Source organism: Cyprinus carpio, chromosome B12, assembly GCF_018340385.1.
Source record: "Cyprinus carpio isolate SPL01 chromosome B12, ASM1834038v1, whole genome shotgun sequence".
NCBI classification, from domain to species: Eukaryota; Metazoa; Chordata; class Actinopteri; order Cypriniformes; family Cyprinidae; genus Cyprinus; species Cyprinus carpio.
Genome location: NC_056608.1, coordinates 11,753,813 through 11,778,344, shown reverse-complemented (window position 1 = coordinate 11,778,344; position 24,532 = coordinate 11,753,813). Strand labels below are relative to the sequence as shown.

Sequence of the window (24,532 nt, the reverse complement as noted above, 5' to 3'; positions counted from 1 at the left end):
CAATTATTTGTGAATGGTACAAACATATTTTAATGTACAATTAAATAATTGGCAAAAAAAAATCTGACCACCATAGTAACTTTAAAAAAAGAACAGACAACCAACCAACCAAACAAAAAACTACTGATATCAGAGCAACAGTTTTTGCTCCTCTCAGCAAGCACCAGTGTTAGCAAGAGAACAATGGGCAAAACTAGGAACCAAAAAACCGTGTGGTTGGTTTTCCAGTCTGTTTTAGAAAAAAGAAAGAAAAATAAATTTACAGATCAAAGCAAATTGCCATGGTTTGTACAGTGAATCATAATCTATATACCTCTATATGCACTCATAAGACATTTCCTTCAAATGTCATGATATTTCTCATTATTCCCAAAGTGGGACGTATATGTTATGACAGCAGTGTCATGTTGCATCAATACATCTTTGAAAAAGTGTAATTCAATATCAACTCTTGAAGTCTTTTATTCTCAAAAATAAAATTAAATATATCTATATATCTATGACAAATATTGTTCTCCTTGTAATTTATAAAATAAGTCAAAAGCCATATTGCCTCTGTTTTGTATTCATCCAGCACCCCTTTTACCAAGGAAAACAATTCATTATATGTTATTGTCATATCATCAAAAACACCATCCGCTTTTTAAAACACTCTCTTCCGAACTGTATTTGTGCACAGGATGGAGATAATGACAGTCAGTGTTGGTTTATTACACACTAATGAAATCCTTGTAATGAAGTACACATACAAAGGTGCATTGGTGCTTCTCTGACTCACTCCACGTGTATAAAAATCTCTCAGGTAAAGTCTAAGCTGCCCATATTTCTTCAACTCAAAGGATCTTAAATCAAGAGGAAACATCTGTCCATTTATCTCCATTCACATACATATATATTTTTTTTTACAAAGACAACTCATTTTCAGTAATTTATTATCAGTTTTTGTTTATACATTAAGGAGATCACTTAAATCCCAAAGTTCAGAACACTAGAGATGCGTGTGAAAAGTCAGAACGAATCCTTGCTGGGGAGATGTGAGAGGAAAGAGAAGGACTTGGAATCAAAGATGTAGTTCCAGGTGATTATTTGCAAAATCCAAAATCCTGCATCAACATTTAGTCTCAGTAGAGTTCCCTGCACTGTCCTAATCACACCTGTAGTGTCACCAGGTTCCAGTACTGAGAAGAAGGGCATAGTGAAAACACATTCATGGGACAGGGGTGTATGAGGGTGGGAAAACTGCGACATGCATCGGACAAATATTTCCCATGCAACAAGCCATCAGAAAACACATACTCATTTACCAAACACTATCAAAACTTAAATTAAGCCCCATCCACCCCTCAAAAAAAAAAAAAAAAAAAAAAAAAATAGAAATAAAATTTAAAAAAGGAAAAATAAAGCAGAATAAGAATATAAATTCATCCTTTTATAGTCAGGTTTTATCAATAACAAAAATATACTCTTCAAAAATTGTAGGTTCAAATATCATATGCCATACACAGTCCAAAACAAAAGAACAAGAAAATATTTATTAGCCAACCAAAAGAGCCGAGTAATAAATAAGTTATTACCAATGCCATCATTTTCATAATCATTACACTGGTGAGAATAAATCTAATACTCTCCAAAACTGATGACATTCTTGACTGTTTCAAGGAAAAAGAAAACAAAATAGTCCATTTTGTTTACGCATTTTGCTTTTTAATTTCATGCCACTTTTAAAATCTTAAAAAATATCTATAAAAAAGGCAGACTTCTTAACCCCAAAAATATTTCTGGTCATATACCAAGAGGAAATATTTCCCATCCCTTAACCCAAAACCCTTTGAACACAATTGGCAAAAAATATATTTATATGTATTTATATATTAACAGCAATAACTTACCATTCATTTAATTTAATTTGTCGTCTTGCACATGTAGTATCTCCCATAGGAAGTTCAGTTCTTTTCAATTACATAAGAAAAATATTAAATAATAATAATAGTAATAATAATACTATCGATGACAGCCTTTGTAAATCCTAGAATTGCTACCAAACCCTGGCAATCAGGACAGTTCTTTGAGCACTGCAACATTACATCAAATCTAACGAGGGATTCATATTCGACCCCATATCTTGATTATTTGTCAGCATATCATTTGTCCCTTGCCCATGCAAGGCTCCCATCCCACCTAGCTGTGAAAGCATGGCACTCTGGTCTCCTCCAAAAGGGCCCTGGTCCATTGCATTAGCCTGTTGCTGCTGTTGGGACACCTGCGGTTGTTGCTGTGGATGTGGTGGTGCAACCATGCCCCCGTGATGCTGAGGAAGATGACCTGGATGAGGAGAACCCGTCTGGGTCTGCGGCGAGATGCGATGGGGTGAAGGCTGGGGCTGCAAGCGAGGAGATGGACTAGAGTTTGGCGGCTGGGACTGAGGCCGAGGCGAAGGCTGGGGTGAGCGGACTTGGTTACTTAGAGAATTGGGCAACTGCTGGCCCTGCAAATGGGGAGACTGGGACATCTGTTGCTGGGGCTGCTGAGGGCTCATGGGATTGTGTTGAGCAGGAGATCCGCCTCCTAAGTGTGACTGTTGTTGCTGGAGGAGCCGTTGCTGCAAAGCTTGCTGAAGCATGACTTGAGATTGGGAACCAATTTGAGCCGACTGCATCTGTTGCTGCTGGAGGGGACCACCACCTCCAGGACCTCCATCAGCACCCTGGAGTCCTGCCAGAGCACCCTGCTGCTGCTGTTGTTGTTGTTGTTGCTGTTGCTGTTGCTGCTGCTGCATCTGAAGTTGGTGGTGTTGCAACCTTTGTTGCAGAGCTGCTGCAACCTGCTGATGGGACATAGACCCAGAGTAGTTTTGCTGGGGAGCTCCCTGTTGCTGCTGGAGACCACCAGGCTGAGGTTGGCCAGGCTGCTGTGGGGGCAGTCCAGATTGCCCAAGATAACCCTGCTGCTGGGGTGGTTGAGGATGCTGGAACTGAGCATGGTTTTCCATATGTTGTTGCTGCTGCTGCTGCTGCTGCTGCTGTTGCTGTTGCTGCTGCTGCTGTTGCTGCTGCAAATGCCGCCTCATAATTTCTCTGAACTGGGGGGAGATGTTAGACATGTTGGCACCCTGATTGGGCATAACACCTTGCTGCTGCTGTTGTTGCTGCTGCAGTGCTGCTATTTGCTGTTGTTGCTGCAAATTTCCACCCATCATTGACCGCTGTTGAAGTTGCTGCTGCTGCTGTTGCTGAAGCTGATTCATTGGCATGGTAGTTCCTTGTGCCATATGCATACCTCCTTGATTTGTCCCGGGATTTACATTCATTTGCTGGCCATCAATGATTCCTGGACCTCCACCAGGTCCTCCTTGTACACCCCCACCTCCTGCTCCAGGCCCACCTCGACCAAGGTACCTAGGAACCCGTTGCCTGATAAAGGTTGCCATGAGCTGAGGGTTTGAACGTAGTATATTCAGGACTTGCTGTTGTTGATGGGGAGAGCTAGGTAACCTTAAGGTTCTTAGGAGGTCCTGTATGGCAGCCTGAGGGTGATTTCCAGGGCCAGTACCTACAGGTGCAGCCCCTCCTTGGCCCATCATACCCATTAAACCAGAATGCCCTTGCTGCTGCTGCTGCTGCTGCTGCTGACTAACTGTCTGCTGCTGCTGTTGTTGAGGTGCAACCATTCCTTGGAGACCCATTTGGTTCATAACCCCAGTTCTCTGCTGAGGCATACCGGGACCGTTCCACTGCTGCTGTGGTGGCACCTGAAGTTGGGGTGCTCCTTGCTGGCCCTGCTGTAACTGGACTTGAGAGAGCTGAGCCTGAGGTCCTGTCTGCTGCTGCTGCATGCCTGCTGTAATCATTCCCTGCTGCTGATCCATGTGAGTTCGAGCAACTGCTGCTTGTGTCTGGGGTGGCATTCCCTGAGGCCCACCCATTGCAGCTCCAGGATGGTTCATGACCATCTGGCTTTGAGTTTGGGGACCCTGATGAAGGCCATGTGGAGGCATCATTCCAGGAGCCTGGTTTCTTTGCAGTATCTTTTGCTGAGCCATTTGCCGTTGAGTCTCAGCGACTCGTTGAATCTTCATGGCAATTTCTACAGCAGCAGGTGGGGGGCCAGGTGGCTGATGTTGCTGCATCACAGACTGCCCTAGGTTTGACTGTTGCTGTTGAGGGAAGCCTCCTGGCACCATGCCTGGCTTTCCCATTGACTGAGGAAGTGGAGAGGAGCCTGGAGGTCTTTGCACATATGGAGGAAGATTGTTGGCATGCTGAAAATGCTGAACGGATGTTGGCTGTTGCTGCTGCTGTGGGATCAGGGGCTGCTGTGGGGAGTTGATCATCCCACCACTTCCAGTCATTTGCTGGTATTGATGGGCCATCCCTGCCAACTGCTGTTGCTGTTGTGATGGAACACCTCCAATGCCAGGTTGAGTCACTGGAGGCTGACATTGCTGAGTGGGCGTCTGTGGGGTAGGGGGCTGAGTGCTTGGTGTTGGTGTGCTCGGGCCAGTAGTACTATTGTTCCCAGGAGATGGCAGCCCACCATTGCCTCCTGGAAGCTGCTGGCCTGTCCTTTGCATGCTGGCCATTCTTCTACGCAGCATCTGGGCCTGCTGTAGCCTGTGCTGGAGCTGTTGTTGCCGCAGTTTCTGCTTGATGTTGAGGCAGAATGGCACAGGGCACTTATTCTCTTGGCAGTGTTTTGCATGGTAACAACAGAGTGCGATGAGCTGCTTGCAGATAGGACAACCACCATTGGTTTTACGCTTGCAGCCTTTGGTATGTTGAATTACACGTTTCATTTTCTGGCAAGATGGAAGTGAGCAGTTGGCATTGCGGCACTGGCAGGCATGCACCAGAGACTGGATGCACCGCTGAATACTGAGACGCCGTGAGTCTCCAGGATTCTGCATTGAGGAAGCAGCCTGGTTGCCGCTTTCGTCATCCAACCCCAAGCCCAGTTTTTCCATCTTGTGCTCGTGACCTTTTGTATTGTAGCAAGTGATGCAGAGATCATAGTCCTGTGAAGGAGAAGTCAGAATAATCATTACATAATGCTGGTAATTAAAGTCCTTTCATCCAGTACACCAAGTACGACTATAAGTATAACTAGGGTGAGCGGACATCCTGTTTTTCCTGGTACGAACTTTGAATAATTGAGGACACAGCAAAAAGAGACTTAATTTGGGTCTGTCTTGAGAAAAACTGCAAATCAACGTTACACATAAAATTCATAAAAATAAGGATCCCCTCCCTTACTACAGTCCTCACCTCACAAACAGTGCAATGGAAGCGAGTTTCAACATGGTGCTTGCACTCATTGCAGGTATAGACAAAGCGGTCCTGGCTCTGGTTATGCAGTTCCACCAACATGCACATGGTGCTCCATTTGGAGCGCCGCAATGAAGAAAACTCCAGGTGCTTATCCCGTGCAAGTGTTAAGAAGGCATCACGACCATCCATCAAATCACACGCCATCAAAGGATCCGGGTCAACAATGGGCAGGAGAGAATTGGAATTGGGTGCCGCAATCAATCGGATAACAAAGAACACCTAGTAAGGAAGAAAAATGTTGAAATAAAAAAAAAAACATTTTGCCAGGGCTAGGCATGGGCCGGTATGAGTTTTTGATGGTATGATAACCTTAAGCAAAAATATCACGGTTTCACGGTATCACTGTATTGTTGTTACAGCTCTGAAATGTGTTATTTTTAAATGACTGGGTAAAAAAATAAAAAATCCCGCTGGACACAATATATTTTGTTTTTGAGCAACATACAGAATATTAGGAACAGTAGAATTATTTTATTTTTTTCTTTGATTTGTTTCCTAAAAGAAAAAAATAAAGACTGACATCTTTATTTAACCTAAATCTGTAATTACAGTTAATTTGTTATATAATTCATATACATATCATTTATTTCATCTAATATCATTTTCAATATCATCAGTTATATAATAATAATCATACACAATTTGATTTAATAATAACCCAATTTGAAGCAAAAACAGAATGTTCTGACAAGCTTTGTGAAATTATACCACGTAAACTTTTCAGAAGACAGTCAGCTCCCCTCAGAAACACATTCATATAAACCACAAAATCAATATTGAGGATTTTCTTCCAATAGTTCGTGCATCATGAACAGTGAGTGATCTGCATGCTACAGTATTTTTCTCTATGCGTCCGTCTTCAGTGTTAACGGGTGTTAACAGACTTCATATTTTCACATAAAGGACATTTTGGAAAAAGATTACATTGCAACGCAGTTTGCTCAAGTCCAGAACAGAGAGTTGCAGTTAGGCAAAAAACATCCGGTTGCCGATCGCGTAAAGGCCAAAGTATATTTCGGCCATCCGCGCATATTTTCAACCGTCCGTGTTTACGTCACAACTGATATTGCATTGTACTTGCACTACTGCTTTATTTTAATACCGCGTAGCGGTCCCACTAGCCTACTTTTCGCTTGCTTCATTTGACTTGCTCAGCTAAATATGTCTGTAGGCGTGTGGTTGTGCGTGTCAACGTGCCTAGTGAGTTAATAAATATATATATATTTATATATATATATATATATATATATATATATATTTATTTATTTATTATTAATACTATTATTATTACCACCATGCAGCAAAAAAAACAAAAAACAAAAACAAAAAAACCTTTAACTGATAGTATTAATTGGTCAAAATGTTTACTTTCGGTTAACGGTTAAACGGTCAGTATGAGCATCCCTAACTGGCATATAAACATAATATAACACACAAACATACAAAATTAATTAATTTTAAGCCACACAAAGTCAACATGTTGGTATTTCTTGCACGGAATCTGCCATAAAATCTCTCTCTCTCTTTCTCTCGTCCTTGGTGGACATAGACGGCAATTCACCTTTGCTTTATTTGAACAAAGCTTTATGTTGGAGAAATTATTTTTCAAAAGATTTTTGCATATGGCCTGTTGAGGCTTTGTTTTTTTTTGTTTACAAAGGTCCTAATTGGCACTATTTATGTCTGAGCCTAATGTTTAATATTCTTTGAAGTGCAATTTTGTTTACATCCATTTATTTATTGTTTTTGGTATTTATTCAAGTGCATTTCTTTTTAACAGAGACTGAGAGTCCATTGCTTTTATTGTTTTTGGTTGTTTTGTTCATTTATTGTGGATATTTAAAATGTTTTCCGTTTTCAGTGTTAAATATTCTTTAGAAATAAAAGTTTATTGATCTTTGAAAAGGTGTACCTGCATTAGTATGCCATTATCATTATATTAGTTGAAACGGGTCTTAGAACGACAATATTATCGTTTATCGCAATAATTTCTAGGACAATTTATCGTCCAGCAAAATTTGTTATCGTGACAGGCCTATGCAGGAACGGTATAATGGAAAATATTAGTGGTTTTGATACAGTGACATTTTCAAATGGCGGTATACCTTGAAACCGGTAATCAGCCCATGCCTAGTCAGGTGTATATATTAATATTGTACAAAAAATATAAAAGGATGCCACCAAACTTGACAAACACTAAAAGTCTGATGATGATTCTTGATTAGACAATCATAGTTACAGACAGTGAATCAGGCTTTAGTCTTCTTAATACCTCTTTGTGCTTTTCCATTGTGGCATAGAGTTTCTGTGAAAGGTCATTGGACACATTTGGCATGCCCGGCTTCTTTTTGTTGGCTCGGCTTAAGCTGCTCTTGTTCTTGCTCGTCTTCTTGTTGTTCTTTTTCTTGGCATTTTTGCTGTCACCTTTTGTTGTCTGGAGAAACAAAAAGAAATGTTCACAGCTGTTTGAAAAAACACTTTAACAGAGGAACAAAACCTGAGATAAGTGGGAGCCTAAAGACTAACATCAACACTCTCATTGGATGTGCTGTTCTCCTCCCTCTTCCTTTCCTCCTCTTCTTGCTCTAGTTCTTTGATACTCTCTTCAAGCACATTGGGCCAGAAATCACCCTCAAAATAGGGCAGTTCTTTGGCGCTGGTGAGGCGATCCTCTGTTGCCTGTTTGAAGATGTCCTGTAAATAAATAAATAAAACAAACTCAAGACTTCAACACATTTCTAGATCTCTCTCTTGTATGCTGATAAATAAAAATATTTATAATAAAACATTTTTACAATAACAATGTCCAAATTGCACCTTGTAGTCATGCACGATGCGCTCTGCTACAGATTTATCCAGCATCTTCCTATACCACTCCTGCAGCCGCTTCGGCTTGGGTATCTTCTGGTCTGGAGGGTGACAGTGGAAGATGTAATCATCTCCTTCACTAGGAGGGCAGGCCCAGATGTGTCCCGTGGTAAACCTAAAAGAAAAAAAAATAATAATAATTTCACAAGACAAGGCAAAAAAGCACGTGTACATGAGTTAGTGGCTAACATCTGCTGAAACAGTAGGATGGGGGTTATCATCTTACCCTTGTTTTTTGGCATAGTCCAGATATCCTAAAATAATCTCATAGTACACGCTTGTTCTCAGATAACGTGGCTGAAAGAAGTGGACACTGTCCAGGTAGGATATGTAAACACGTCTAAAGGATGGAGGGGGTTGTTGGTGGTTAGAATAAAACCAAAACAGGCCCATCAAATTATAAAAAGCAGTTACAGACACCTGACCTTTGATTAGGGGGTGGACAATCTGAGCCATACTCTTGCACATGCATCCCAAAAAAACAGACATCAACACCATCAACTTCCTCAAATGCAAATAAAGCTTTCGTTCTGTATGGGAAAGACTCTGCCATCTCTCCACTATCCACAAACCTGTGAAAAGGAAATGATGTCATTAAAATCCAAGCAGACAAACAAGCCATGATGACAATTATTACAAATTCTAGGCCTGCCTCGGTTTTATAGCTTTACACTATACATCAGAGTAAACAAATGTGGCTTCACAGCAAGAATATAAATGACAGACTGTTTTTAAGGAACTATTCTTGAAACGTCCAGCAGATAAATGTGTCGTATTAAATGTGAGTGTCTGGTCTTAATCTATCCTGTCTCACCTAGACTTCATGCCTGGTTTGACTTCCACCACTTTGTCTGAGACATGAACAACACGAATAGTGACTTCACCAGTTTCTGGATGATTCTGACGCTTCAGAAAGTCATTAACCCGCGTTTCCAAATAGTTGCCTAGTTTGGTCTGTGGAAGCCCTGAAGGTCCAAAAAAAAAAAAAAAAAAAAAAAAGTTTAAATGTCATTACTAATTGGATCATCAGTGGGAAGAAAACTGAGAAATTGAAATTACATACTTTTAGCAGCATATTTGTTCTCTTTACGGGTCTTGTTGGACTTCTTCAAACAGCCATCACACACAAAGCTAAATAAGGGGAAATAAAAAGGAATCTTGGGGTTAGAGTCACTTGACAGTTGTATTCAATTTCTTTGCAGCAAACTCACCCTGATGGCCATATAGTGTCATTGTGCAAAACACAGATCTGATGCATCTTACGGCCACAATCCATACATTCCACAAATCTACAGAGAAAATGGGCATAAAAAAATAAAGTGTTAATCTTGAGAATTTTGATGAGAGAACAAAACTTGAACTAAGGTTATATGAACTTACAGCTCAGGGTCGAGCATGTCATTTTTCTTCCTTTCAAACTGATCCTTGTTGATAGATCTGAAAATACATGCAAATTGTAGCACTATTAAAACAAGAAAATGATTCTGTAGTATCAAAGGGTGCATTTATGGTCTTGAAAATCTTGATTCAAAATCTCAAAAGGGCAGAACCAAGTTTACTGAGATTTATTGTTATGCACTGCATTCATAAGTTTAGTAACTCTTAGGCCCTTTACATGGCAATTACTATGCAGTTTCAAAGTTCAGAAAATTGATGGTACTTGACTACATAATAAGTTGATTTTTGTGTTTGGATCACTAAAACCACATTCAGAGGTGGTCAGGGACAGATTATGACCACAGTCAATGGGAGTAAATGCTTGTCCAGATTACTTGTGTGGCTGAATGCAGATACTAAATTACTCTAACAACTAAAAATATGTCAGTCTGACAGAACGGTAGAAGATTTACTACAAAGTCCATTTTTATCCATCGGTAAACTGTTTTAACTCTTGTTATCACAAGAACTCATACTGCAGACACTAGAAAAAAAAAAAGTGTCAAACTTGTTTTGATGCAGAAAAAGATCTCACTGTAATAAGACACTGATTAAAAATAGTGGAAAGAGAAGTCGCTTACGTTTGAGGTTGGGATGGGTCATCTCCCAAGGACACGCTCTCACCCTGGATCTCATTGAAACACTTCTCACAGAAGTGATACCTGTCAGCAAGAAGCCCATATTTTGGTGAACTACACCACAGCCAATCACAGAGAGGTAACGAGGAGGTAGCCACCAATCAGTGCAGGACAAGGCAAGGCAGAGCAGGGCAGACAGGCCAAAGGGGGAACGCAGGGCAGGGTCATCGCCAGAGGAGCCAATCATGATGCAGGATTTTTGAGCAGGGGTTTTGAGCAGGGAGGGGTTTAGGTGCAGATGATTGGTCAGATGAAAGCAGGCGATAGCAGACATGACAAACGTCAAAGTACAGGGGAGAAGAAAAGGTTCAACAAAGAAAAACATTAGACAAGACAGAAATGAATGAATAAGGAGGGAGACAACAACAGAGACAAGCAGAAAGCCAAAGCACAGCACAGATTAGCATTTACATGTATAATGAGGAAAAATCATTACACCAAAACAGGAGCAGAATCAATTGCGAAGGGTGTTGAGACTTATGGACACATGAGCACATTAAACATGAACAAAAAGACTGTAGCCAAAGTCAAGCAAACAGGCATTTTAAAGGTGTCACTTTAAAAAATAAGAATGGCTCCTTGCATGACACACTGATTAATGCCAGTGACTGTGCAAAGTTGTACATTTTGTATAGATTTACAAGCAATTATTGAAATTAAATGAAACTAAAAATCATGCTTAAAGGGGTCATACCATAAGAAATACTCTTTTACATATATTTTATCTACGTATTATGAAAACATTAACATATAACCAACCACAATTTAATTTTAAGTAAAACAGAGATGGTGAAAATGGCCTTGTAAAAATTATGACAATTTTTGGTTCAAGAAACACTGACAATATATAAGTAGACTTTAGGCGGTTTAATTACATATATAAATAAATATGATCTTAATAAAATTGTTTTAATAATTAGATGTAATAGAAAAGGAGCACACTTTAAAATGCCAGGTCTTTTCACACACATAGGATTTTACAAGGGACTGATTGGTGGAAAAGGTCGGGTAATAAGACACTCTTATCAACTGTGGTGCAATTGTCAGTTCACTTTATGCAGCTAAGTACAGTGGGGAAAAAAGCGGTTTAACCGGTTTCACATGCATGTGTAATAAATAATCACAACATGGGTCATTCAGGTATATATGTATGCTCGTGTTTCTGTTGATATTGGCCTCGGTTTTAAGTTCCTTACCTGTTCTGATAACTAAAGTAAGCAGCATCTCTTGGTATAGTGCATAGCTGCTTCCCATAGCAGCACAGAGTTTGGGGAGAAAACTCAAACTGTGAGAGAGAACAAAAAAAGCATTAGCCAGTGTCATGTTGGCGAAAACATGACAAATGTCTGTTTAAATGTTTGTAAATACAGATACATTTCAGGCATCTTTTAGATCAATATATTCTTGAATCTGTGCTATGACACAAAACCCAATGTTATGACTAACTCTACGGACAAGAAAACGAATTTGGTTAGCTCCATGTCTACAACATAACGCCCATTATTGCATCAGCCCCAAACTCTTATTGAATCCATGTACAAACAAAGAGGAAAGTATTGATTTATAGAACAAGAACTACCTCAACAGGTACAAACACTCAATTTTACCTTTCTCCCACAACAGTAGCCAAGGCTCTGCATGACCGGGTCGATCTCCTGTTCAAACCCCTCCGCCAGCTTGGAGCAGTACTTGTAGACCCGTGACGTCTTGCGGTTGTACAGCCAGGCGTTGTTGAACATGAGCCAGATGTCATCCACGTATTGCCATGGTTCTTGGTACTGGCCTGTGTCTAGCTTCCGTTTGATAGTAGACAAGTCCATGGGATTCTTCACAATGTCAAAATAGTCCTGCAATTTGTAAAAAGCGACAATGTTGAATATTAGTACAAATATCCATCTACACGGGAGAGAATTACCTTAATACTCATTTTCAGCAAATATGTTGGAAATCCCAATCGACAAAAGCCAATTTTGAAATCTGTGCAACATGATTAGAGAAAACAATAGACATAGACGGCTCCACAGACCAAACGATCACACATAGCCACATAACACAAATTATAACCCTGAGGTGTCCACAGACTGCTGGATGACACAAACTGGCCTATCTTGCCTCATAAGCCTGACTTTTGCTGGGAAATGGGGATGTCTGGGTTCAGGTAACACAGAGACAGGGTACACCTTGCTCATGTGCAAACAAATTAATGTTTTAACAGTGCGAAACTGCTTGAAAAATCAGCCAATTATCCTTTAATAGTATGGTTATGTGAAAAAAAAACAGCACTGTATTAAGATGGCTGTGACCAGACAGCAGACGTACTGGTATTCCCAGTAATGAAGGGTCCACAGGCTGGCGGAAGGGCAGAGACTCAGGGTCCTGGCGGTAAAGAGACTCCAGTGTGGGCATCAGGGCCTGCCTCAGCTCCTCTGGTTTAAAAACTGGTGACAAAGCAAGTAAAAGAAACCGGATTACTACAAAATCAGTTCTTAAAATCTGATGCAACAGTGAATATTTTAGCTGTATGCTGTAAATCAGCAACAGTTCACCTGTGGCATGCATGAAAATATTAGAAATTAACACTTCAGTCATTACTGATGGTGAGATTCAATGTAAGCAAGCCTAAAGCATCAAATTGCTAATGCTAACACATCTGTGGTCAACTAGTAAAATGCATCTGTTGAAGTGTGAGATTTATTAATTATGCTGCATGTCTATTTAATTGTTGCCTACATTATATGTAGAGAGCATCAATACCGAGGTACCAGTGGTTGGTTTTGTACTGCAGACAACCTTAGTAGCTAAAATACAAAGGTGGGTTCTGATCATACTTTTCTTTTTGTTAGGGACTCCAGAAGGTGAACTGTGGGTTGCTGTAGACCCTGAACCTTCCTCCTCTTCTTTAGGCTCAGGCTTTATCTCTGGCTTTTTGTCCTCCCCAGCTGCAGCTGAAGAAGTCTCCATTGGCACACCGTCACTCGGCTCCTCTTTCTTTATCTGATAAGTTACAAAGAATGCAGTCGATCCACATTGAATAATTTTTAAGGAAAGAATGGAGAATTAGCTCCAGTCTTAGAATTATTCTTCAGAGTTTGATTCTTGTTTAATGAAAATAAAACTTCCATTTCTTACCTCAGGCTTTTCCTCAGCTTTAATGTCTTCATGTTTGCCTGTTTTTCCTCCTGCCATGTCTTCTTCATCTTCATCCTCATCCTCATTCTCATCCTCATCCTCATCCTCTTCTACTTTCTGCTTGACCTCCACCTTAGGCTCAAGGGTGGTTGCGGAATCTGAAGGACCCTGTTGAAATGATGTGTCCACACTGCTGACGGAGGCAGGGGTAGCAGCCTGGCCATCCATTGGTAGAGAACCCTTATGAGACAATTAAGACAGGAAAGAAAAAAGGTCAAAAATAAAAAGATCTAAAACTAAGGCCACCAGTGAAAGTGTCACTTAAAATAAATAATTATCTAATTAAGTTCAATTATATTTTTCAATTTAAGCTCGATAATAAGTGCCATACTTCTGAACCATAAACTGTACTTTTATTTAAGATAGACCACAATTTATAAAAGTTTGTGCATTTTTCTCTGCATTTTTAAATATTTCAGAAATTGTTGAATGGGCAAGACTTTATAAATGAGGCCCCAGGATTTCTGTTGCATACCAAACAGCAGTACTCACTGGAGTGCGGGGATGCTGGTTGGCATTTGGCGTAGAGAGGCCACTATGAGACACAGCAGGAGAAGTTCCTCCTAATGGCTGCTGCTGAGGCTGCATGGCACTGTCAGAACTGGCGGACAGAGGTAACTGCTGCTGACTGCCGCTCGTTGCTAACTGGGGTAGGCTGGGTGTGTGAGGCTGGGGTGTCTGGGAGCCCGGCGTGGGTGTGGGTGTGCGGCTATGAGCTGGGGAAGGAGAATTCTGGTGGAAGAGTGGGCAGTGGTTGGTGGTCTGTGTTGGGGTGGACGATGGAGGGACTGCACTCATACTGTTGGGGCCCAGAGAGCCCACTGAAGACCCGCTGCCTGCCCCTCCAGCAGACCCAGGCTGGGCTAAAGGACTGCCGATTGGTAAAGATGATAAAGTAGGCATTTGCCCCTGCTGATATGTTAAAAAAATAAATAAATAAATAAATGACAAAGACTAGGACCACATGTTTGCTCAGTGAAATACAGAAACTCATAATTGGACTGTACATTAAGAATATAATACAATTCAGAGAACATCTATGCTCTCTTACTTGAGTGACAGTGCTGTCATTTCCTGGGTGTGCCATGTCAACAGATCCAGCACCAAGAACAGGATTTGAACCTTGAAACTGTCCAGTTTGCATGTACTGATTTTGCATCTGTGCAACATTTGGCTGTGGCATCCTCACACTGCCCATGCTTCCCTGAAACAGCCAAAACATTCAGCATTTAGAAGAAATATTTTGTGTGCACACTTAAAACAAACTTTAACCATAAAACTACAAAAAGTATCACTTCCAGTCAGAGTAATGACCTGGTTAAGAGGTGCGCTGAGTGGAAGAGGAGGTGTAGATCTCTGGCCCATAGACTGCATTCCCATATGGTTCCCAAAGGGATTCATGCCTGCATTGACAGAGAAGAAGAGAAAATGAATACATATATACAAACATATGTACAGTAAAATGCAGTAATATTGTTAAATATTACAAATAAAAACAATAGTTTATTTTATTTTAATATATTTGAAAAAGTAATTTATTCCAGTGATGGCAAAGCTGAATTTTTAGCAGCCATCACACCAGTCTTCAGTCTTAATATTTTGTGGAAACCGTGAAATATATTTCTTCTGGATTCTTTGATGAATGGAATTAAAGTAAATGAAAGATAAACTTGCTGAATAAAGTATTTCTTTAAAAAAAGAATAGAATAAAGAAAAAGAATAGAAACAGAAAAGATAAATATTTAGAATATCTTAGTAAACATGCATGTGTGTGTGTGTGTGTGTGTAAGAGAGTGAGTGAGTGAGTAAGTGAGTGAGTGAGATACAGACCAGCAGCATTCTGCATCCTGTTCATCAACTGGTTTGGACCACTAGGCCGCACCACTGAAGGATCCGAGAGAGGGCCATCTACAGGTGGAGAGGCAAAACATGAAAATGAAAAGACCTTACCTTAATAAATTGCTTGGCAAGAGCAGTTTTCTGTTCTATTGGCATAGTTTTGGTAGGACACATTTAAAGGCTTGCCTCTTTTTAAAGAGCCAGTAGGCCTTTAGTTACAATTTACCAGCTAACTGGTCTCAAGGAGAGACAATTTTGGTGGATGAGTACTCACTAGTAGGCAGTCCTGTGGGTGGCCCTGTCTGACCAATCCCAGTGGGGGGCATACCAGGCTGAGTAGGCATCATGCCCTGCTTCTGTAACCGTGTCCTTCGCTTCTCTTCCAGTTCCTTCTGGATCTTATAAATCTTCTCTGCCAGCAGGTGATAATACTCTGCCTGAAAGTGTGATGTATATACAGTGACATAAATCAGCGATTACAACAATAAACACAAATCATTAACAGCCAACAAAGTCAATATACTCACCCTGCTGTTAGCGGACTCATACATATCCCCCTCAACTTTACGCGCATAGGCCACTAGATTCTCCATCCGCCGGTCCTTCAGTGCAGCTGGGTCTGGAGTGGGAAAAATGGCCTGGACTCTGAAGAAATAGAACAGCAGCAAGGGGCATGGAAATTAATATCAAATGAATATCAGAAGCCTTTGTTTTCACTAGTTATTTATTGGCAATTATTATTATTATTATGAAGCAATTACAGTACTTGTACCTCCACTATGATTTATTTTTATTTCCATACCAGCTTCTATGGCTATTTTCATGGCAAGATCAATGTATTTTAAAAGAAATAAATAGAAATAACACTCTAGCAATGAAAAACAACAATTGACAACAAACTCACATCAATACAAAAAACATTATATAAGATTTTTCATTTCTATACCCGAAGATTATAACTTAAGATAATGTTCTTCAACTACAAAATGCAACTAATTAAAAAAAATGTTCATCTACCTTCTTCAGGCATAATTTTCACATAGCAGTGTACAACTTACAGTTTGTGCACCAAGTGGTTGCGTAGATCCTGGGTGATGTCCTCGTGCCAGTTCTTCCTCATGCTGCCACTGGCAGCTGGGTTGGCCACAGGCATAGACCCCAAACCGCCCACAGCATTGTCATTCATCAGACTGGGGAAAGGGAAGCGAAAACAAATAAGGACCACTCTGTTTACATATGAACGTAAAAAACTGACAGACACCTGCTGCTGTGGATTAGTGGTACTGTGAGATTTTAACACCATCTGAATGTGGAGAAGTGAATGGCGACTAGTTACACAAGATGAACCCAAGTGTTGTTTACCTCTGGGAGCTCATGTTCAGATGCAACATTGTATCCTGGAGAAGGTTAGCTTGCTGATTCTGAGACTGACCACCCACTGCTCCATTTACTCCCATGGAATTTGCTCCTATAACAAAAAAGATCATGAGAAGAGGTACCATCATTGCCAAGTCTAATGAAGATGTTTGTGCTCACGAAGGCTACATTTATTTGATCAAAAAATGCAGTTAAAAAAATACTATTACAACTTAAGATAATATTTCTCTTTTAATATATTTTAAAATGTAATTTATTCCCGTGATGGCAAATTTATATTTTTGTGGTAACTGAAGTACTTTAAGCAATTTTTTAAATAAATAAGCCTTTAACTTTTGATCAATTTAACACATCCTTGCTGAATAAAGGTAATAATTTCTTTAAAAAACAAAAACACACACACCTTACTGACCCCAAACTTCTAAATGGCAGTGTACAATAACAAAAAAAACACTGGAGTATTGTTCAAATAAAATTTGAAGCCTCTGTTTGTCATTACCCATTGTGTTTATTGCCCGTTGTGTTTGTTGGACAGGCTGAGGGGAAGCCTGATTTCCCTGGTATGTAAGGCCCAGCGCTGCGTAAGCCCTCTCAATGGAGCTGGGGTCTATCTGCCCTGGGGTATTGAGATGGGGGGCACTGGGTGGACCACCAGTTATATTACCCAAAGAAGAACTCAATCCCACACCCCCAGTGCCTAGGAGAGCTGAAATCATTTGGAGCAAAAATAAATCAAAATAAATGACAGTTTCCATCGAAATCTGAAAATAGGAATGCAATTGTTGAAATATCCAATTTTGCTACACTGAAAACATTGAAAAGACTAACAGCAAAAACATTACAAGGATACAAAGTAACTTGAGGTGTATGAAACAGCAAGTTTTGTATTAATACACACACTCACTCTGTTGATTCCTCTTGTCCCCTGCGTTTTTCAGTGGTAGACATACAGGACAGTCATGCCGCGTGCAGTTCTTCCAGTGAGAGATTATCTGTCTGGATGAGGCACAGTGCGCCACTAGAAAGCAATAAAAACACAAACCTAATATTAGTAATAGCGCCATGTTGTATAAATAGGCAGAACTGCCAACAACAGAACCAAAAGTGCCACATTGTTTCAGTTCTGTACAGTTTATACACTCACCTTGGCAAGATTTGCCAGCCTGGCAGTGCGTCATGTGGTTGAGGACGTTCTTCATGGTGCGACAATGGGGCAGGCTACACTGCCGTACTTCCCCATTGGCCTGCTCCCTCCGCTGGCACTTGTGGGCATGGAGCAAAAGCACCAGCTGCTGCTGTATGAGTTTGCGCTTTTCTGGGTCGGCCGCTGGAGGAGCTCCTCCCACCGCAGTTGCAGACACGGCTGATGGAGCTGATCCGGGCCCGAGAGTTCCTTGGGCGTTAGGCACCATGCCAGCCACTCCTGCGCCTCCGGCAGCACCTCCAGGGGAAGGCTGGGAAGCCTGCTGTGAAAAATCACAAAATAACAGACATTAAGAGATTTTGTTGATTTAGTTCAAATGAGTCTAAAATCTATATGACCGAATACAAACCATGCCAGGTAAGCCCTGCACAGGCTTCTTGTCGAGGTTAAACTGGGCCGGACTGTTGGGGAGACCTGGTTTGTTCTGGAGCTGAGAGGCCAGCCCTGCAACACCCAGACCCTGACTGGCAGGCTGACCATACGGGCCTCCATAGGGTCCTGAACCTGCATTCATCCCCATCTGCAACAAACACACAGAGAGAGATGAGAATGCTTCCATTATATCCACAATGTGGACAAAATCTTGGAATCCAGTCATAAAAAGTGAATTTACTGTACATCAAGGACAAAATTTGTACTGTACGTTTAATAAAACTGCAATATGGGCTAGTGTCTGTGTCTACACACTGAAGTATGCGTGATGCTAGTGGTGTTTTCAGCATCTGCCTCAGTCTTGATCTCAAGAGCTGCACTGCAAATTCACTTAATGAGCATTTCAACATTTCATTTGATAAAGCTATCGTCAGACACACATAGCAATTTGAAGGTCTTTACTAGAAACCCCAAAATAAATGTTTGGTTTAATTCAATGAAATGATGACAATATATTACCGTATTATATACAGTAACATGCACTTCTCAAAGTAATTATAATACATCATCCATGATTTCATCCTTTAATTTAAACGGTAAACCTGTTGTACAGCTCTTTCATTGAGGAAAAATATTCCTTCTTTCTGCAATCAAAGTGCTGTACAACAGGTTTACTGTTTAAATAAATTATCTGATTACATTTTAAAAGATTCATTAAATGTTCAAGTTTTCTACAGTTATTTCATTAACCGGCTTTGATAATAAATGTGTATTAAATCATAAAACTGAATCAAGAAAGTAAAAAAAATAATAATAATTTCTGAAGGGGAAAAAACTTCATGTTGTACTATTAGTAAAATAAATGCATTTTAGTTTAATAATTTATTAAACTATACATTTTTTATGTATTCAGTTGACTGCACATTCTTGACAAAAAAAAAAAATCAACCAAGAAAATAGAAATTGGGTAAAACAACAATGATTTTATGCCCTATAAAAAGTATGAGATCATAAGGCATTGTAGAAATATGTAAATTTCTTCAGATATTTAGCTCATAATCATTTATATTGTAAAGCTTATTATAAAGAATTGACTGTTATTAAGTACTAATCTACATTCTGTGAGAAAAACATTCACCTTTCCAGTCCAGATTGCCACGTGCTTCAAATGAGAAAGCTACTTTTAAAATTAAAGTTGGCATAAAACTGTTGTGATCATCTTTCTTCTCTATTGTAATGTATATCAGGGTAAAACACAAACAGGCAGATTTTGTCCATCTGGAATTGATTGGATTAATGTTATTTGTTAACTGCTGCGATCTCATGTGAACAACAGGTTGCTGGAAAGGAGGGATTATTGCCCCAAAATGCTGTCGTCATTTGGCTATAATTTATCGCTCTTGTATGTATCGGTCCAATACTGAAACTTAACAAAATCTGACATTTACCTTGTTCATTGCTCCAGGCTGCTGTGCCCTCAGTCCACCCTGACCTCCTACTGTCTGCTGCTGCTGAAGAGCCTCGGCTAGCAAGTTACTACTGCTGCTGCCCATCCCCGGGTTGTGATGTCCTATTCTGGGCGATCCGTTCAACATCTGCGCTCCCAGCATGTTTTGCTGCTGAGGCACGGGTCCTCCTGGCTGTTGCTGTCCATTGCCTTTCTGCGCTCCGAGCATATTCCTGTTCATGTTGCCCACCATCCCTGCCATCTGTTGTTGTTGCATTAGCGTGGCCTGCTGCATGGAAAGATGCTGCTGCCCTTGCGGGCCCATGCTCTGAGTACCTGGAGAAGCTTTCATACTCCCAAATAGCCCCATTGAGGCTCCTGCTGGGCTACCCATCGCACCCTGCTGCTGTGCTGCAGATGTGGATCCATGCCGGAGGAGTTCTGAGAGTTGCTTGTGTTTGGCCGCTGCATCCTGGCCACTGGACACAACTCCTCCAATGGCCCCGCCCCCACTACCCAAATTGCCATGCAACTGGCCGAGGTCCCCTCCATTTGCTAGATTCAGCTCCGAGGAACTGATCAGCTCATCTGGAAGGTCATGCTCCAGGTCAAAAAACGAGCCAAAATCTACAGCAGGAAATGAGAATTTAGAAGCAAAATTAATGATGAAAAACAAAATTAAATATATTCTGGTCTTGGGATAGATTCAGTGACATACTAAACACTGTACTAAAATTGCATTGCAAAAACACATCTCTAGACCTTACATATTTTTCCAATCCACTGACCTACACCTTGCTTTTACACAGAATACACTAACACGTTATGTTAATGGCCTCTAAATCAGTTTACAATGTCAGTTTAATCAATGCTTTATACTCATGAAAAAAATAATACAGTAAAGGCATGTTCACACCATGGATGATGAAACTATAGTTTTAATAATCATTCTAATTCTATGAGAACACAAAAAAACAGCAACAACAATAACAAAAAAGAAAAAAAATGTTGTATTGTTGGAACTGCTTTCAGAAAAAAAAAAAATTCCAGCTGAAGAATGATTAAAAAAAAAAAAGAGCTAGACGTAACTGCAGCGTACACTCATTATAAACAAAGTTATTGTGCATTGGTCATTGGTGTGGATGCTTTATAGTTTTTGTTATAGTTCTTGGTGTGAGCAGCCTTTTATATAATATTACATATGAAGCTAAATGGCCTCCAAAATTTCTTCCATCAGAAGAAGAGACCTCGGTATGAGATTCAGGGCTTGCAAAATCGCTAGCCCGACATCCCAGGGCTATTGTGTTTTCCAGTCGGGCTACCAAAATGTATCACCGTCCTGCCCAATGGGCTATCTTGAATAGTGATATACAATTCCTAACTTGATTAGTGTTGTTTACTCGCTTGGATCGTAGTTGATCGTTTGCAATTGTCTTGCCGATTTAAGACAATGCGCGTACACAGAATTGTAGCAGGCACAATGATTTTATTATTTTCAGGCACTGTGTAATATTATTGCACCTGCTGCACCCATGGTACAGCAGCGAAGATCCTTGATTATTACGGCAGAATGAGAGTACAGTTCCTAGCCAAATTGGCCTGGAAAAATCGCAACTTTTCATTTTTCATCGGTCTTAGTACACAATGTAACTACAGAAGAGTCAAGTTTTAAATAGGGAAAATATAGAAATTCTTTGGTAATTTTTGAGCGAGATGCTAACAGTCAAATCAGATTCAATGATCTATGCTAAGCTGCAGCTAAAAGTTCTACCGCCAGACACGGAGATCATCTGAATGGAATGGACATTTGTGCCTCATTTACAAAGCCAAGATCAGACCATTCTGTTTTTGCTTCAAATTTTGAAATGATACAATCCGAACAACAAGTATTTAGCATCTTTTTTGGATAGTAATTCAAATGCAGTTGTTGCCTCTGATTTTAAATAGAGCACAGACAAAGCCTTTGTAAATATGAAGAGATTTCTTTTAGTTGTATAATTTTTTTATTTGATTTGGGATTTGTTTTAAAATTTCATGTTAGATTTATTTAACATTTCAATTTCACAAAGAAATATGCAGCATTTTGTCTGAGAAATATTAAAAGGACACCTTTTCATTTATAATTTGTCTTAAATCTCATTTTGCAAAAACTGTATTGTGTAATCTGAATCGTGAATTTTATCGCATTGTAAATTCAGTGAATCGTTAAATCCCTATATGTTACTAGTGTTGATCATGCGAATTCGTCCACAGTAAAGTTCAGCTGATGTCTTTTTTATTCAGGCTAGTTAAATTCATTTTGGGCTACCAAAACCTGAAGAATGCCTGCCTGTAGAGCTACCTGGGATTTGGAAATTTTGCAAACCCTGAGATTGAAGAGACCACAGTGACCCCTTTCTATCAACATATTATGAAAACACAGTTTGTGATTTATTCATTTGTACTTCAGAAGTGCATCCTAAAACTGAGTGTAATGAAATGGGCACGTCCTGTCATCGCTATGTAAAGCTGTCATTCAATCCAAAATGATGTGCCAAACACTTCCACAGCCACTTATTTGTTTATTAATGACTGACTATCTGAAATGGCTGGCTGTGGTTTCTGACAGGAAGCCAAACACAAGATGATTGCATGGTGTTGAATTAGGATGTAAAGTTTTTAGGTAGTCGCTACTTAGACTCTGAAGTAAATGTTATTTGCTGGTGACACTTGCTCATTAAAAAAAAAAAAAGAACGCACTATATCTAAAGAAAACTTCCAAGTATTGCAATCATTTAATACAACCTACCATTTGCATCTATTCAAAAGTTTTTTAAAAAATGCATGTATGTTATTTTCTAACACATTTTCTACATTTTATTGATATATAGCTCCTTCTCATCTGACAAATCGGCTATTGTTAAAACAGGTGGAAAGGGTCTAATTGCTCCAGAAACTTTGCTGGTCTTACAAATGAAGTGAAGCAACTGTGATGGGGACCACACATTCACTCCACAGACAAAACAATTGGATGCGGAGCATGTTGTGTTTAAAAAACGCTAGACTCGAATGCATTTACATTTATGCAACGCAATAAACTCCCTTTAATATCAGAACCGGATCAAACTCGAATTTGAACAAAAGGTTGAAAACATTAGAGACATCAACAAAGAAACGCACTTCGCTATTGAAGCGTTCAAGTATAATAACTCGAACCTTTAACGTTTAATAAGAAACAACAGGACACTCATGTGGTAATGATTCGTATCGCTAAGCATTAAATGTGTTTTATGATTTGTTTTCAAGAGACAGGCTCGTCAGTTGTGTTGTGGCTGAACAATGGAAATCAAGTTTCGAAAAAAATGACCGACGCACTAAAAGGCTATTTGAGCCAGCAAGCTAACTTAACTCTAACACAACACAAGTGCACTGCTATCCTCCGAATCACACAAACAGTAAGCCTCTTCCATTCAAGCCCCATAAACAAGCAAATATATTAATCTAACCAGTGAAAAATCCTCCGGACCTTAAAATAATGAGGAATTAGTTTATATGCATCTAGCTAACAATGGCAGGGAGTTGTTGTGCGGGCCTTCAGCATCAGTCTGTTATTAGCTGACCAGCTAGCTAACCAATATTATTCACATTTATTAACATTAAAAAGAACAGGGAAATATGTTGAGGAAAACAAAAGGAACAGCGGCTAACGTTTGTGCTCGCTGCACATGGGCAGTTTGTGAAAACAACAGTGTTCAAGTTCAGTCAGAAAGTTTTGAAGTTGATTGACTCACAGTTTAGCAGGCTAATTTATGTTACTGGCGATTATTAGCAAATAAAAAAGTACTGATCAAATGTGAAGACTAGGCTTTCAGCAGCTATTAGTAGAAGTTTAATTATTAATAACTTTTTTTATTTATACATTATATTTATTATTTGAAGAAGTGATCCAAACTCTTTGCAAGTACGTTAACGTTAGTAACTAAACCGAAACAGGCGTTTGACAGAAAAATAAATAAATCCCACTACTGTTATTGCCACTGTAGATCCAATATATTTTTCAGCATTTCCACCAGCTGACACCAAGCACAGACCCTCGCCGAGGGAGAGCAGTGTGCAGCCGCTGAGAGTGAATCTCAACATCGACAGAGAAGCGCTAATGCTAACCTAGCTGCAATGACAAGCTAAAGCTATCTCGTGCGGATGCGTCGTTAGCTTGCCAAACTAGCCTGACAACAAAACTAAAAAGAAAAACCCATTCCCCGCTTAAAGACTCGACGTGCACGGGTACGTAGAAAACAAGCAACCAGTGATTCAAACACATCAGTATCGTAAAAAATTAAAATAAATAAATAGTTACCGTTTCCATCGCTGGCTGAGGCAGATAGCGCCGGGGAGGACAGTTTAGGCCTCTTGGCTGAAGGCGGGCCAGACTCCAGAACGTTCTCGGCCATATTTTTTAACGTATTAAAATATATATCCTCAGAGATAGGCGCCTAAGCCTATTCGTAATCCTCGATTTTAAAAATATCGCTTTTAAAAATATGACATTTCCCCCTCCTTTTTAGGGACGAAGGGGGGGAAAGTCCCGTGTACAAAATACTCCTCTTTCCTGGGTTCGCCTCTCGATTTCAGCTCCGGCGTATCAACCCCCCCTCCCCAGACCGATTTTTGTTCTTTATACAATTCTGCAAGTGGAGGAGGAGGTAGGGGGAGTCGGCTCGGCAAGAAAGGATAAAAAAGACGCTCACAGCGGCTCTACAACTCATCCAGTCCCGTCAAGAGTTAGAGAATTGAGCGATGATATGTTCGAAATCATTTTGCTCGTCTGCCATATCCGTTCGCAACATTGGTGTGTTTT

The 24,532-nt window shown here is 40.0% G+C and overlaps 1 protein-coding gene across 7 annotated transcripts; it reads right to left on the bottom strand.

Annotated features, from left to right (window-relative positions):
- Positions 1–316: 316 nt before the first annotated feature.
- Positions 317–24,532, bottom strand: ep300a (E1A binding protein p300 a). 7 transcript variants are annotated; one of them, XM_042735374.1, is made up of 31 exons: positions 24,032–24,532; positions 19,697–20,322; positions 18,226–18,396; positions 17,817–18,138; positions 17,571–17,690; positions 17,172–17,378; positions 16,658–16,763; positions 16,354–16,485; positions 15,823–15,940; positions 15,570–15,732; positions 15,287–15,364; positions 14,771–14,859; positions 14,508–14,660; positions 13,949–14,368; positions 13,397–13,648; positions 13,096–13,261; positions 12,587–12,705; positions 11,875–12,114; positions 11,464–11,552; positions 10,211–10,321; positions 9,573–9,629; positions 9,404–9,481; positions 9,256–9,323; positions 9,007–9,157; positions 8,618–8,764; positions 8,419–8,532; positions 8,142–8,307; positions 7,851–8,018; positions 7,597–7,758; positions 5,262–5,543; positions 317–5,011 (listed from the first exon to the last, which is right to left on the bottom strand). In XM_042735374.1, exons 1-31 carry the CDS (start codon positions 24,123–24,125, stop codon positions 2,081–2,083), a joined length of 8,100 nt encoding a protein of 2,699 aa, XP_042591308.1. In that variant the 5' UTR covers positions 24,126–24,532; the 3' UTR covers positions 317–2,080. The 7 variants fall into 7 exon arrangements, with proteins under 7 accessions (XP_042591308.1, XP_042591312.1, XP_042591310.1 ...); XM_042735378.1 differs by having other exon boundaries at positions 10,211–10,291; XM_042735376.1 differs by having other exon boundaries at positions 17,577–17,690.

What these genes read in the sequence shown, in the direction of transcription:
- ep300a (XM_042735374.1), bottom strand. Translation starts at nt 24,125, where the DNA reads ATGGCCGAGAACGTTCTGGAGTCTGGCCCGCCTTCAGCCAAGAGGCCT. An exon ending in ATGACAGCACTGTCACTCAA is followed by an intron (nt 14,369 to 14,507) that starts GTAAGAGAGCAT and finishes TTAACATATCAG; the next exon opens with CAGGGGCAAATGCCTACTTT. An exon ending in AAGCTGAGGAAAAGCCTGAG is followed by an intron (nt 13,262 to 13,396) that starts GTAAGAAATGGA and finishes GTAACTTATCAG; the next exon opens with ATAAAGAAAGAGGAGCCGAG.